Source organism: Lissotriton vulgaris, chromosome 7 (assembly GCF_964263255.1).
Source record: "Lissotriton vulgaris chromosome 7, aLisVul1.2, whole genome shotgun sequence".
NCBI lineage: Eukaryota > Metazoa > Chordata > Amphibia > Caudata > Salamandridae > Lissotriton > Lissotriton vulgaris.
In genome coordinates this window covers 757,576,507-757,592,555 of record NC_141695.1, presented here as the reverse complement: position 1 = coordinate 757,592,555, position 16,049 = coordinate 757,576,507, and the positions used below count along the sequence as shown (strand labels likewise).

At 47.4% G+C, this 16,049-nt stretch overlaps 1 protein-coding gene across 1 annotated transcript in view; it reads left to right on the top strand.

Annotated features, from left to right (window-relative positions):
* SDK2 (sidekick cell adhesion molecule 2) overlaps nt 1-13,691 on the top strand; it is a 590,299-nt gene extending 576,608 nt beyond the window's left edge. The window contains exon 45 of the mRNA XM_086929413.1: nt 11,765-13,691. Within this exon, the coding sequence (XP_086785539.1) occupies nt 11,765-12,118 (354 nt within the window). The 3' untranslated portion in view covers nt 12,119-13,691. The remainder of the gene's footprint in view (nt 1-11,764) is intronic.
* Nucleotides 13,692-16,049: the final 2,358 nt, after the last annotated feature.

Genomic DNA, 16,049 nt, shown 5'->3' with positions numbered 1-16,049 from the left:
AAGCATAATACAAGCATTGTCACTATTGCATGCTAAAGCATAATACAAGCATTGTTGAATTGTTACCATTGCAGAGCCCAGCATCATATAATAATTCTGACCACTTTGAGGCACTATATCGAACAAGGCAGCATTCTTACGATAGACAGCATTGTATCATACAAGTTTTCTGACCACTACAGAGCACATCATGATCCAAACATTCTCCCATTAGAGCACAACATCATATAAGCCTTCTGCCAGTAGACAGCACTGCATCATGCAGGTAGTCTCACCACTGCAGGGCTCACAGAAATGGGGTTGTAAGATTTAATAGTCCACTCAAAGAATTACTCACATCTGCGTGAAGGAAAACATCACTTCCATTCTAAAGAGTGCTGATTGCTCCCATTAGAGAGCTAGTCCTTGCAATAGTGAAAAAACGAAATTGGCAGTATTTCATTATCAGGGCATGTAAAACACACCAGTACATGTCCTACCTTCCACATACACTGCACCCTGTACACGGAGCTACCTAGGGCCTACCTTTGGAGTGCCTTACATGTAGTAAAAGGGAAGGTTTGGGTGACATGGCAGTTTAAAACTGCACTCACAAACACTGCAGTGGCATGCCTGAGACATGTTCACAGAGCTACTCGTGGGTGGCACAACCAGTGCTGCAGGCCCACTAGTAAAGTAGCATTTGATTTACAAACCTGGACACACACCCTTTACTAGGGACTTATCAGTAAATCAAAAAAGCCTATCATAGATAACCAATCATACTCACAATTTACACAGGCAGCACTTACACTTCAGCACTGATCAGCAGTGGTAAAGTGCTCAGAGTCCAAAAATCAGCTAAAACGAAATGCAGCACACAGGCAAAAAATCAGGAGGTCAGATCAGCCCCTTGTAACGGCAGCGTGAAACAAGAGTGGTGCTTCCAACTAGCACCCATTCGTGGCCTGTCGAGCTGTTTGCCAGGGCTGGTTTCGGTTCCCAGTCCAGCCTTGTACAGCTCCTCCTCAGAGTTCCGGCTGATACAGACCTCTTGCGCTCAAACTGTACTCACAGACCCACCTCACACTGCAGTCACTGATGGACCAGCAACCATAAAGTGTAGTCTGAGTTCCAGCTCGGTCTAAGAATAAACTATACAGCAGCCTGCCTCTTTTGAAGAGTTTGCCACCTTTAACAATGCCTAGAGATGAAGCCAGAGGGAGCGTGAGACTGTCTGGATAGGAAGAGTCGCTTGCCCAGCCCACCTCTGACTGCAGTTTGAAATGCTCGTCCAGGGCGAAGAAGGCCCAGGGCCAGGCTTGGCCTTCATTCGTTGTGACAGCCCCTCTGGGTGCAGCGCTCCGTGTTTTCACAGATGAATGTGCAGCAAGGATGGCACAGGGCACAGAACCCTGGGCGCCACGCTGCCTGCATAGATGCTTTATCACGACAGTGGGTGGTCAAACCGCATAGTTGTAATCAAATGTGGTGCAATGTTATAATAGCAGATTGTGCACTATGTAAATGACAGATAGCAGTGTGGGTTTACACCTATAAAAGCAGCCTCTGAACCATAAAGTGTCCAGCTCATTTAAACAAACCTGTCCTGTCAAATTTCGCTCTAGTGCAATGCCCCAGTGACTGTATGTCATTAAAAACTCTAAAACAAATGGTGTCTTTTTTCAGATGACCCTACGATAATGAACCTACAAAGTGAAGGATTTAAAGAACAAGCATTTGCAATGCAATTGGTCTCGCCTTTGGGACCTTATAAGTATTTAACCATGGAGCACATGAGCCTGGGTGATGCAACATGGAAGCTTTAACACTAATAATAACACCAATGAAAAGTTGCATGCTTTCAACATACTACAGATCAAGCAGGAACAACACTAGATCTACTTATAAAAAGAACTACTGATGACACCAATGTGAGCATACTGGAAAGAAAGGAGTAAATAAGAGCAAACTCTGAAGTATTTGTTACTTAGTGTATTTAAAAAGAAATTGGCCACCCGATATTTTTACACTGCACCTCTAATTGCCATGTGGTCAAGAGCAGGAATGTGCCTCGCTGTCACGATATCTGTCTGGAGAAAGAGAGTGCTTGCAAACACGAGTATCTAGGCTTGTAGTGCAGCATTCTTGAATAATATATGGCATAACCGTCTGCATGCCCCCACCCCATTAGCCCCCTATACCTCTGCTCACCCCAGGGTCCGTCACCCCTCTCCTGCAGGTGATCTTCGACAAATATGCAGAATAATTAACGTGTAAGGTTAACTGTGACAAGAACAGTAACTGTGAAGATCGTAAGTTAACATCAAATACATATTTAAACAGGTCAATTCAAGTAAATGAAAGCCTGCTATATGAGTTCTAACACGTGAACGCACCCCCTTAAACGATTCGTTACCAGCTAATGGGGATTTCAGGGAAAGTGCATTTAGAAGAAAGGGGCGAAAAGCCAGTCCCCTCGATTCCTTCTTTTCTGTTTGAGTCTGTCTGTCTTGTTTTCTTCTGTCAGATTCCTTCTGACAGTGATGACTTTTTGGATACCGAGGCAGTAGCCTCATTACTCCACATTCATGTAGAATTTTTTAGTCGCTGTTTAGGTTGTCTTACTGATGTGTGACTCTTTGTCACAGTTGAGGTTGTATCACATGCTGCCTTTTATACTGGAGTTAGGAAGCGGGTGTCGTGATGTCACAGTCAGCTGTGATAAACGATTTTGGCCGGGCAGGGGTGTGTTTTCTTGTTCTTATTGCAGGCAAGGAGATTGTTACAAGGACATTGTATATACGTTACAGCATAATCGTTGTAGGCGCCTGTGTATTTTCTGTGCACTGTGGTATTAATATATAACAACATAAAAACCAGGGGTGTTGGTGTATGTTACGATACAAATCAAAAGAAAGAGCCAATGCTATGTTATGACATGCAGTTTTCTGTAATGCCCTGTAAACAATTTTCACGGCTTCTTGGCGCAGTGATGTGCCTCGGAGAGCCTGGCAACAGCGCATCGTCACTGAAGGTGTTTCTATGAGGGGGCCCAGCCTTGCGGACCGTGTGTGCGTTATCGGTGCGCTGGGGGGCGAAAAGGCTGGGAGTGTTGTATCCCTGTAAGTCTAGATATGACGTGCCATGTGTAAAATGTGTGATCGCAGAGTGCTGCTGAGAGAGCACTGGAGCCCCTCCAAAGCACAGTGTGTTCCTATTCACAGAGCCTTTGTTTTCCCAGTGAGGGGGGCGCTTTTGCACTCCCTATCCATTTCCCAGGCTTGTGGCCTGTTTTTATATATATATATATATATATATATATATATATATATATATATATATATATATATATATATATATATATATATATATATATATATATATATATATTTATGGTTAACTTATACTTGTATACTGGACATGCTGCAACTCTTGTTAGATTAGAGCAGAGGTCTTCAAACTTTTTGGCTCACAGCCCCCCTAAGCAAAATGTTTTGAGGTCGGGCCCCCCTCCAACATTTATTGCAAGTATTGGGGGAGCAGGAGGGGCATGGCTGTGCGCAGGAGGCAGGGCTTATAAGATGATTTCAAGAGAACTTTTTCTATAGCTTATAAACCGGACTAGCTATGAGATTTATAAAACAGCAAATGCATCAAACAAAAACATATATTATCCCAAACATACTTATTCCCATAATTGGGGTGTTAAACTGGAACTAATGAGGTGAAATATTTCCCTTGACAGTAGTGCCATGAGTTACAATTACAAAATAATGAAGTAATGCTAACTGCATAATGTGCTGCATTGTTCCGCATAATTTCCCTGTTCCTGCTGCATAATTTAGTCAAACCTGCGGCATGATGTGGTCCTCTCCTTGTGGCACTCACACTGGACACTGCCCTGGCCAGCCAGCCTAACACCTCTTCGTGAAAGTTGAACTGCCTACTGATATATCCTTCTCATGGTTGCCTATTGTATTGCGCGATGTCTAGGAACCTAGACTGTTTCACTAGATAATTGTACGCGCTAGCGAGCGATCGACATCTCTCCTGCAAGAGCCCGACCCGCGCACAGGCCCAGCAGCGACACATGCTGCCACCCCCGCAGATATCCGTTGTATTTCTCCCCTAGTGGGACACTAGTTTGGATATGCCACCCCCGGTGATATATCCTCAGTATTGGGACTGTTACCCACCCAAGGTTCTATTTGTTGTTAATCCCCTTAGTTCCTCCCCCACGACTTTGGAAGCTTGGCGCGCAGGAGCACACGCGACACATTCACATTGGCGGCCCCCGGGGGCAATAGGGGGGTCCCTCTCCCCACCACGACACCCTAAGAATGGCAGTCCCACGCTCAGACATTAATATTCTTACACTGAACGTACAAGGCCTACACACGCCCAGCAAACGCTACTCTGTCTACTCCTACGTTAAGCGTATGTCAGCTAGTATTGCATTACTGCAGGAGACACACATTAACGCTACCGAACTTACTCCTTTGCAGGTCAAATGGCGAGGGATCTTCTGTGCCACACAATACTCAGCGTTCGCGCGCGGCACGTTAATCTGGGTCAGACCAGGCACTCCCTTCCGGGCGCTCCGGCGGGTGGTAGACAGAGAGGGCAGGTATGCGCTTCTGGAGGGAATACTTGATGGACAGGGAATACTCCTTGGCAGCATTTACGCCCCTAATACAGATCAAGATAAATTTTGGGACCACCTCACGGGCGTTTTGGCCCAGTTCACTACAGTTCCATGGGTGCTAGGAGGTGACTTTAATTGCACACTGAACCCCACCCTAGACCGCTCACACCCTCCTCCCACACACTCCCCGGCCCCCCGGCAGGCAGAGCTCTTCAGGGCATGGACCATACATTGGGCGCTCACTGACGCATGGCGACATCTACACCCACTGGACCGTGTTTACTCCTTCCACTCGATCCCACACAACCTCCGGGTCCGCCTGGACCGATTTCTCTGCTCTGCACCTATCCTCCCTAAGATAACATCCACAGATTACCTTGGTCGGATCCTCTCAGACCATGACGCCCACATCATTCGTCTGTCCTGGCGCCCCCCACACCCCCCAGTCCCCACCTGGCGCCTCCCTAGGGATTGCCTATCAGATCCAGTATTCAGGGACGCCCACGAAACCAGCATCCAAGACTACTTCACACACAACACGTACACGGCATCGTCGGTACTGGTGGAGTGGGACGCGTTTAAGGTGGTGGCAAGGGGAGAATGCATCAAGCAGGTAGTGGGGGTTCGCCGCACATTGGAACGGACACTCCTATCCTCTGAACAGAATCTGGCCGCACTCACTAAACGGCCTGACGACTCGGAGGAACACGCCGTGCTTACAGCAGAGGCTAAGACGGAGTATCAGACAGCCTGCGCTGACCTCCGCAAATACAACTTCAGGGCTTACGCCTCTAGGGTGCATAAGGACAGAGACAAAACAGGGGCGCTACTGGCCTGGATGGCGAGGCAGGACACCGAAATTAAGCCAATCACGGACATTATCAATCCGGAAGGTGTGCTGGTGCGTTCGCAGGCCGAGATCCTCCTGGCATTCCAGTGCCACTATGCGTGAGTGTACGGGACCCCGGCCCAGTACTCCCCATTATCTGTGGACCATTTTTTAGACCCGCTGACGTTACCCACGGTATCGGATGAGGACAAGCGCTCACTGGACGCCAAGATAGTACCCTCAGACATCACCCAGGCGATACGTGCCATGTCTCGGAACAAAGCGCCGGGACTGGACGGCTTCCCACTAGAATACTACTCGGCATTCTCCCCCCTAGTGGTCCCCCGTCTGTCACGGATGTTCGGGGCGTCTCTGCATCTAGGGAGGTTACCCCAGTCACTGCGGGAGTCCGTGATTGTCACCTTCCCCAAACCCCACAGAGATCCACTCCACTTGGGATCGTATTATCCCATCACGCTCCTGTCGGCTGACTGTAAGATCCTGGGGAAAATCCTGGCTGATCGTTATGCACAGGTCATACGCCCACTGGTCCACCCCGACCAATGTGGCTTCGTTCCAGGGAGGAACACCTCCCAGAACATCCGCCGGGTCTTCCATGTTCAGGATCAAGTACGTGACAGATTTCCTCGCGCCGCCTGCCTCATTATGGACCTGGAGAAAGCGTTTGACACCCTCACCTGGCCCTATCTATTCTCAGTACTACGGCGCCTCAACATCGGCCCGACGCTCACGGCGTACACACGCCTTCTATACACCGATCTGACCACTCGTGTCCGTATTGGGAAACGCATATCACCGGCGTTTGGAGTTCGGCGAGGCACAAGACAAGGGTGCCCCCTGTCGCCTCTATTATTCGCGCTGGCAGTCGAGCCGCTGGCGGTTCGGCTACGCCTGGAGGGTGTGGACTGGGGCATTCCACTTGCGGACGGCACACACTGTGTATCCATGTACGCGGACGATCTTCTCATATACGTCCGAGACATCGAAACGGACCTGACCCCCATAGGGGCAACGCTGGCGGAATTTGCAGACGCCTCGGGACTACAGGTGAACTGGGACAAGTCCACAGTCTACCCCTTTCACCCGAGCCTACCCCCCCGGGAAGTCGAGCTCGGACCGCACAAACTCTCATGGTCCGCAGAGGCTCCCCGGTACCTTGGTGTCCGCCTGTACCATTCTCCGGCAGACATCTTTGAGGGTAACCACCGCAAAGCACTCGCCAATCTGCGCCCGACTGTTGCCTTCTGGAATAAACTCCTGTTGGCCCCAATAGGACGGATAGCCCTGGCCAAAATGGTGATGCTTCCCCGACTCCTTTACCACTTCACAAATTTACCGGTGGTCCCACCCAGGTCCTTCTTCCGCGACGTCGACTCTCTCCTGGGAACCCTCATCTGGGGCGAGGGCCGACACAGGATTGCCCTGAAAACCCTCCAACTTCCCACGACGCAGGGAGGGCTCGGAGCTCCATCCTTCGAGTCATATTTCCTTGCGGCACAACTCCAATGGCTATTGCAAACCAATGGCTGTCATACTGGACGGCGGACCGCTACCCTCAGGAGACTGTTACCTCGACCGGCAGAATCGCAACCCCGGAACTCACCCGTCTTCTCCTTCCGGGCACTAAGACGCGGCGCACATACCCCCTTCAGGTGGCGATAGCGCGCCGGTGCATGATGTGGATCCACCGGATATCCCCCAGTAGACCTCCGTACTCCCCGTTATTACCGTTGATAGGCAGTCCCAGGCAGGACTCCTACTTCACAGCTCCACTGCTCACCGAATGGTCACGGTGCGGCATCACGGATTTGGAATCGCTCTTTGAGGAAGGCCAACTAAAATCTCTCGACCGACTAGTCGCTGAATACGGGCTTCCCCCGGGCCAATTCCTCAGATATAGGCAGCTGCTCGACGGGTACCGGCCCCATTTTAATCTCCGAACTGGCAAGCCAGACATGCATCCAGTAATACATACCATCCTACGTATGGGGGTGGGGCGCCACTTAGTCACCTGGCTATATAAATCCATTCGGGAACTCTCACACGCTCCCCTGTCGACCTTACGTGACACATGGGAGGAGGACATAGGTCGCGCACTACACGACTCGGAATGGACTAAAGCACTTGAGGCCCCAAAACGCGTCTCTAGGAACGCCCGCTTCAAAAACATCCAATACTATATCCTACACAGGGCATACCTCACCCCAGCGCAATTGCAGAAGTTCTATCCCTCCACACCATTCCTATGCCCCAGATGCTGCTCCCCTGCTGCAGATTTTCGCCACATGTTTTGGGATTGTCCCAACCTTCATCCCTTCTGGCGGGCGGTACACGACACATTGTCGGAACTCACAGGCCTCACTACACTAGCTACCTGGGAATCCAGTGCACTAGGCATCTTTCATGTCCCTAAGCGAGACCCGGTGCATAGACGCTTCGTGTCCTTAGCACTCCTGTTGGCAAACAGATGCATAGCCATGCGCTGGCGATCCTCGGAGGGACCCCCATAGCAGCATGGACGGGGGCGGTTGGTAAGTGGGCGGCAGCGGAAGAGGATGCTCTTAGAGAGGAAGAAGCCAGGGGCGCGCGTAAACTCCCCATATCCATGGAATGGGCCATGCTCCTCCACAGCTTCCGGCAGTCCACACGTGCAGGAGATCCACCAACTCCTCCCCCCCCCCCCCGCCCGAGAGGACCAGTAGTCTCTACCTGGTGCCCCCCATCCCAGGGCCGACTCTAGGTACCCCCTGCATCCTGACCAAATTCTCATATGTCATACCACCCATCTCGTTACTCACATACACCGGGTGTATCCATCCCCTATTCATCCCCTTCCCCCCCCCCCCCCCCCCCCCCCTCGGAGTGCAAATTGAAGAGCCCCGTGCCGCCCCCGTTGTTTGTCGCCAATATTGCCCTGCTTAGACCCTGCTAGCGCCCACATGCTTCCCTCCCACAGTTTTGTCCCCCCCCGTTCTCTGGTAACACCGTTATATGGACGGTACAGACCCCGATCCTCCGCTTTTGAGGCGGGAACTCATATACTTGTCATTATTCATCGTCCCCTTTGCGATGCAGGTTCACTGTCTCCCTGCCTGCAGACATAATTGCACGATCTGTACGGACTAATTGAGGAAATGTATATTTGTACCAGTTATATAAAAAATGAAAACGTTGCGTGCCTAGCTGTTCGTGGCCGAATGTTGAGGCCACATCAGCAGATTACGTACACTGTACTCATATATTTTGATGCAACAATAAAACAAATTTCAACAAAAAAAAAAAAAAAATGATGTGGTCCTCTCCTGATAAGTTATTGCAGCAGCTCTGCTCAAAAATTCATGGTTGCAAAGATTTGAATTTCACACATTACTAAACCAATTCTCTCCCCCCCCCCCCTCCTCCCACCCCCTTTGCTACCTTACTCTCAGCAGGAAACAAGCAGAAGTTACCCTGGTGTGCACCCAATGTCAGTTGCAATGAAATACACTGGAGAGTGTGGTAAAACCAAGTACAATGCACACTTGCTGAGACTGCATTGAGATGTGGCGCACTGTGAAAGGCCTAGTGTCATTGACAGTTGTAGAAGAGCACCCATAAAAGGCTGCATTTAATTTTACAGAACACTGATTATAATATTGCTCTGTTTTGGTCATAAACGTAAAAAAAAGAGCGAAACAATTCCATTAATATAGCTACATACATAATTGCTTTTTCAGAGGTGTATAAAGAAAGCACTGAAGCAATGCAGAATTGCACACAAACTGTCCATATATACAGCAGAGTGGACATTTCACAGCTACATAGGTGCCTGCATGCATTTAGAGCACAAGGTGTGGTGTTTCATAGATGAAGGGCATCAACAGAATTTTCAAGAGTCTGTTGATGCCCCAAGATCTTGAGTAGACGGACTAGTTTCATGCTTTGGTGTCTGCCTGAATAGAGTTTAAAAAGATTGTGCTTTCACGTACGAGCAGCTTGCAGCTCTAACACTCAATGGGAAAGCTTCTCCTGCATGTTATTTCACACCACCTGAAGGAATACTCATGGCTGCAGCTTACAGTGATTTTTTTTTATAGATTCGGGGCAGAGAGATGTAATAATCTATTCAAGGCAGCACAGCTCCTAATATATAGTTAAAGCAGAGGGGCTCCTAACCGTTGAATATTTCTCCTGTTTTTAAACAGGCCTTTTTTCACGTCACCCTAAGACTGAATCTAGAAGACCTCATGTCACCAAATCTTCAAAAAATAAAATAAGTTGAAGTAGAGAGAGTGGGCCTTGGGCCGTCACTCTTAAGCCGTTATCTTTCATTTGGAGGCTAGATCGGGCTTTTTTATTTTTTTTAGCAAATTCTTTGACCCTGCCAGCACACTCCCTGACCCCCACGCCCACGCCACTGACCACAGTTCACACTTCTCGTCTCCGAGTAAATGAAGACAGCCTGGAATGCAGCAAATTAACATCGCTGCACTTCCAGGCCATCTTCATTTACATGTACTTTCAGAGGCATTCGCGCCCCCCTGGGAACCCATCGGCGCCCCCCCAGGGGGGCACGCCCCACAGTTTGAAGACCTCTGGATTAGAGTTATGCATGCAGTGGTATTTGAGTGCACTCCAGTGCAACAAGTGGGACCAAGCTACGACACCTCAGTAGGTTAAGCACTAACAGCAGTAACAAACAGATCACAGCTTCATATCCTGACTGTCTGACTCCACCTTTCATCTCGCAGATGTTATGTTATGTTATCTTGGTTTTGTATAGCGCACGGCTACTCAAAGAGTGTCCCGGCGCTTGATGTAGATATAAACGTGATAACTTTGAGTAGGCAAAAAATTAACCCTGGACGTGGAAGCAAAAAACAACAGTGAAAACCAACCCAAAGAAAAGCAACATCAACGCGGCACACACTGCAGCCAAGCGAACACTTTGCAGAACTTGCTCTTAGCATTTCTGTTTTAATAACAGAGAGGAAACAAGCCCGCAAGTGGTGTGCACGCGCGCTTGCGAGCAGCAGGCAATCTGTTTTCAATTATCGCGCCCACGTCTGGGCACAATAATTGAAAACAGAAGTCGCCCGTGCGGGTAAACGCACTGGTTAGGCCGCGGGTGGAGCAAAGGCGGGACATGCACCCGCATTTGCCCAATTGCATGCTGTCTTTTTTAAAAGACAGCACGCTGAGCCCAATTAAAATAATCCACAAAAAACACACACATGCATGAGAGCGTGAAAAGTCCTGGTCAACTGCAAGAGATCATTTTCCTATAGCAGCGCATGCGCTGCTATAGGCTCGACCTAAAAAGTAAAGTAAAAGTATAGCAATAGTTCTGGTTGATACTGGATGGATACTGTGCTTACGTTTTCTTGGTTCATGAATGGGCGACTCCTGCCATATTATCACAATATCCACATGAGAAAAATGTACATAAGAATAATGTAAATGAGATGCTACGTTATGTTATCAAAGATTTACATAGTTATGTCCTGCCATTATGCGCACCTTTACACCTTGGTCTCGATGATTCTACTACAGTCCGGAGTCTGTTTTCTGTTCGACTAGGGTCATCAATAACGTGGGTGCAGTTAATATTTCATGTGAACTTTAGTGTAGATCTGTATAGCTGTTAAGGGTTGTGTGGTGTTGATTTAAAGAGTTTTATGTATGGTCTTCGAGAGTAATATTGTTTTACGATGAATGGAGCGTTGTTGTGTTCTCTTAGTATTATCTAACTACATAGTGTCTTTGACCTCACCAAAACAAAACACATAACTGAGCTGTGTGGGATTTATGTGCATTGTTGTGACTTACTTGTTCTGTTGGAGGTTGTGATTGGTTAATGGTTGGTACTGGTGTGTGCTCTGTGATAACTACTTCATGGAATATCTCAGCTGTGTTGTGTACGTGCTCAGTTTTTGTCTAACGGTAGCCTATTATTTTCTCAAAATCCAGCATGAATTAACTCACTGACCCTAAATTAGATAATCCTGCATCCGTTTTAGTAGATTAAGTCATGGTTCTGAAAAAAGAACAACCAGGACACTCAGCGGAGCGGCCATTCATTATGTTGTGTGGGACTGTAAGAGCTATTAAGACATGTAGTAATAATCCGGAAGGAGTAGTGTAAGGTCCAAGATTGGCTTTACTTTTCTAGCATAGAAGTTGGATGGGACATGGGTCTGATAGTCAAGTTCTATGAGAACCCAGTTTGGAAGAAGTAGGTTATACTGTGGGTTAATGCACGTCCAGCTTAATTAAATTGTTCACCTCTATTTTCTCCCCTATTGCAGGGAAGTGAAAGTGAATACGAAGTGGACCAGAACCGGCAAAAGACCCATTCTTTTGTTAACCACTACATCAGCGACCCAACATACTACAATTCCTGGAGGCGGCAGCAGAAGGGTATCTCACGGGCCCAAGCCTACAGCTATGCAGAGAGTGACTCCGGCGAGCCAGACCACTGCCAGCTCCCCAACAGCAACAGCAGCCAACAAGGGAGCCTGTTTCGGCCCAAGGTCAGCCGGACTCCCACTCCTCAGCTCCCACCCAACCCCCCAAGTCAGCAGAACACGCTCTACCGGCCCCCCAGCAGTCTGGCACCTGGTTCCAGAGCCCCCCTTGCTGGATTTTCTTCATTTGTTTGATGTTAAACTTTGATGTTGAATTATTTTATGGAACACTAAAACAAAACAATTGGTAGAAACATATGAAAAGTGAATATGTTGCGTGGATCGATCAAGGTTGCCTGTGACTCGACAATCGGGTGGAGCTGCCTATCTCCAATAGCCACTTCAAGGATGGCACAGTGCCCCCTTCTCTGCAAGACAATGAAAGGAATCATTCACCCAGTCCAGGCAAGTTTTGTTTCTGTGCAAAGAACATTCCCCTTCAAGGTGGTTCACCTCCAAAAATTCAAGATGGTTGCCACGGATCCTCATCCGGTTACTGGTGCTTCTAGAAGAAGGGTCTGTTGCAGGTGAAAACAATGCAAACCATTTGGACCTGGATTTTTCCTTTCCCCAGTGGTGATGGTAACAGTGGAACAGTGTCAAGTCTGACGTGATGATTTGACAAGTTGGATCAAGGAAGCTGACATTTTTTGAAGGGGTGCAGAGTAGTTGGTCTAACCAGCACAGACCTCATCAAAGCTGGAAGTGCAAATCACCCAGGCATTAAGACGGCTCACCTGGTCTAGTGTGCATGCGAAACATGCACTGTTAAAACCGCATGGCACAGACATGCATTACAAGGGTGCTTGCCTTATGCCCCGGATTGGGCTAAATCAGTGCTCCAACCCACTGACACCCACTGCCTGACGATGGCAGCATCCAGTGTGATGGAGTGTTATTAAAAATATTCTGAAAATAAGTTTACATAAATTATGAAATAACAGTAAAACGGGAACATAAACATACCTGCCTCTGTGATGCTGGTTCTTTTAGTGGATTAGTTTGCTGTGTGCCGGGTTGGCTTGTTTCTGTGTGATTGCATATGCTTACATTTTCGGGAGTAGTCAACCTACGGCTTCTCTTGGTGGATACAGAGCCTCAACAGCTAAATTCTCTGCAAAGTGGAGGCCAAGGAAGGAAAGATATCTCGCCCTTTCTTCTGCAACAAAGTGGGCATGTCAAATTTTAACCTGTTTCTGAAGAAGTTATGCCAATAGCAGTGACTATGGCACTGCAGCTGGGGCTGGCTATCCTGTAGACTGTGTCAGAGCGAAGGCTAACCTGTGAGTGTACGAAGAGAACAGCAGTGTTATCAATCACCTGTAATCCTTGTGTTACCACCCTGATAGAAGTGTGGTAGAATTGTGGAAATACGAAAATGGTGGCATCCGAGATCGATATATGAAAAAACATGAAGAGAGTATCCTATTATTGTATGAACATTGTTGTGGCAAAATGGGAAAACTACCAACATTTTTCTCGTTTTCCAACATAGCAAAACACACAGTGCCTACTTGTTTGTTGCGTTGTGAATTCTGAGAACAGTGGTGCATATTTTTGTGTTATCTTTTTGTTAACGAGGGATCAAGAAGAGAGGGAATCAAAGATGGTCCCCAAGAGAAGCAAGTCTGTGGCTACTTTGGTGCCAAATTGTGTGAGCACCTGGGACACGGATACAATAAACTGGGCCTGTATGCCATTCCTCTAACCCTCATTTGGAGGCTGCATCCCAAAAAAAAAAGCCAGGCCTCCTATCAGAGGCGCAACTAGAGCCAAATTTCGGGAGGGGGGGCCTAAGAAAAAATTTCGGGGGGCTGAACCTTCAATCAGTAGGCAGAGTGGAGCTGCAGAGGCTCTTAGAAGGGGTGAAAACAACTGCAAGGCCTAATTAACATTCAAATGGTCTTTTAAAGACCTGTGAAACGTTCGGGTGTGGCTCTGTGTGTGCCCGGGATCTGTCTCAACCCGGGCTGCCACACACGACGGGGGGGGGGGGGGGGATGAAGCCCGGTGAGTTCAATGGATGTTGCGCGCCTGCCTCCTATGGTTCTTCTCGTAAACCCACCCTGTTTCCTGCTCCATTTGTAGGTTTGCATTTCACTGGGTTGTGGTATTTCAGAATAGACTGGATCCCTTCTAAAGTACAGAAATGTACCTGCTGCCCTGTTGGTAGGCCTACAGGAAAAATTGGGGGATTTTAGAACGGGATGTTACCCTCAAAAGCCAGGTGACAGTGGCAAGCCCACCCGCCCTTTCTGAAAAAATATCCTAGTAGAGAATCACTAGATACCTTAATAGGTCAGTCCGCCTCTGGCAGTCATTCCTGCCTTCCTTTGGCCTCACATGTCAAGAACCTTAACATGCTGCCTTTTGAGTTTTGGTGCAGGGCAGAGGAATAGATCTTAATACTGTGTTTGGTGAGCTGGGGGTGGCAACAAGGGAGAGGAATAAAGAATTCGATTTCCATTTACACAAATTCATATCTATAGCTCTACAATGTTGTTTTCTGTCAGCTCACTTCAGCTAACTTGTTGGCTACCAGTAGAGACAGTGGTATCTTGGAAGCATCATCTTTGATTTATAGTGGTCTGATCTTCTCGCTAGGGAGGGTCATATTATTCACATGATGCTGGTTTTCAAAGCAAATGCCTACTGTCCACTGCGCAAGGAATGGTATAGAGATGGAAACAATTCCAGTGTCCCTCTATTGCATTCGTCTGTGCCCCTCCAGTCCATTCATTACTGACAGTGACCTCTATCCAGCCTGCAGGCTTCACTTGAACTCAAGTTCTTAACTCGATAGCGAAGTGATGCATGCCTAACTTTTCTTATTCGTGTCATTGGGCAGAGGTTGTTTCTCCAGTTTATAGGCTGAAGATTCTTTGTATGTATCTTATGCACATAGTATTGCAGCGTGGCGCAAGACCCTGACATTTTAGTCAGTGAATTTATGAAAAGATCCTCCTATTCGTTATTGAATTTATAAAAAGATTCTCTATTCATTACTTACGCGTTCATCTCTATGCATGTCCTATAAAGTATATGTTCATGGGACAGTTAACTAGTAACTGGATGTTACAGTCCTATAAAGCAACAGAGTCCTCGAGACATGCTAAATCACCCAAACACTGAGAGGGTATTATAGGACAATAATATGCTATTAGCCGACAAACATTTATATATTTCATGCTCAGGTTCCCCAACGATTCTAACCCCCAGATTCATCAAAGTCATGTTTTGCGAGTCCTTAATAGCGAATTTTAAGGATTCGCTATTAAAGACTCGCAAAACGGGATGCATGTAGGAATCGCAATATTATTTTCCATTCCTACTGATTCCTAATTTGTGATTAACTAATTGCTAATCGCAGATAAGGAATGGCTTTCCCATTCATTCCTAAGGGCTTGAAGGCCCATAGGAATGAATGGGGAGTCATTCCTTATTTGCGATTAGCAATTAGCTAATCGCAAATGTGCCGCAATTTCAAGGGTGCCAGGGTGTCCAAAGGACACCCTGTTGCATCCCATAAATGGTAATGTTCACTGGTGTTGTGCACACACATGTCCCAAGGACATGTGTGTGTGTAACATACAACTTAGAAAAATGCACTAAAGTGCATTTTTCTAGGTTTTTGCTATTTACTACGTAGTTTGACTTCGCGGTAAATAGCGGCCCCAGATTGCGAATTCGCAATCTAGGAATGGTGCATGCATTACATTTAAGGAATCGCAAATTGCGATTCCTTAAATGCAATCGCAATTTGAGAACTCGCAATTATTTGCGAGTTCTTAAATTGCGAGTGCATGAACCCTTGATGCATTTTTGCGGGTGCAAACGGCCACATTTTGCGATTTGCACCGTTGGCGCTCGCAAAAATGCTTGATGCATCTACCTGTATATCCCCTAGTTACATGCATTTCATTACTCCCCTGAAACTATTTGAAATTAGGATATTAAACAAAGATAAATTATATTTTTGCTGCATGTATTAGGAAGTTGTTCACAACTTCTTAGCTAAGGTTCTAGGCCGAGCACCGCAGAAAAGGGTCCTATTGCAGACGATTTATAACTCGGGCCTGCTTGACCAATCTGCACCAAAGGTTTAACTAAAATGTATATTGTATTT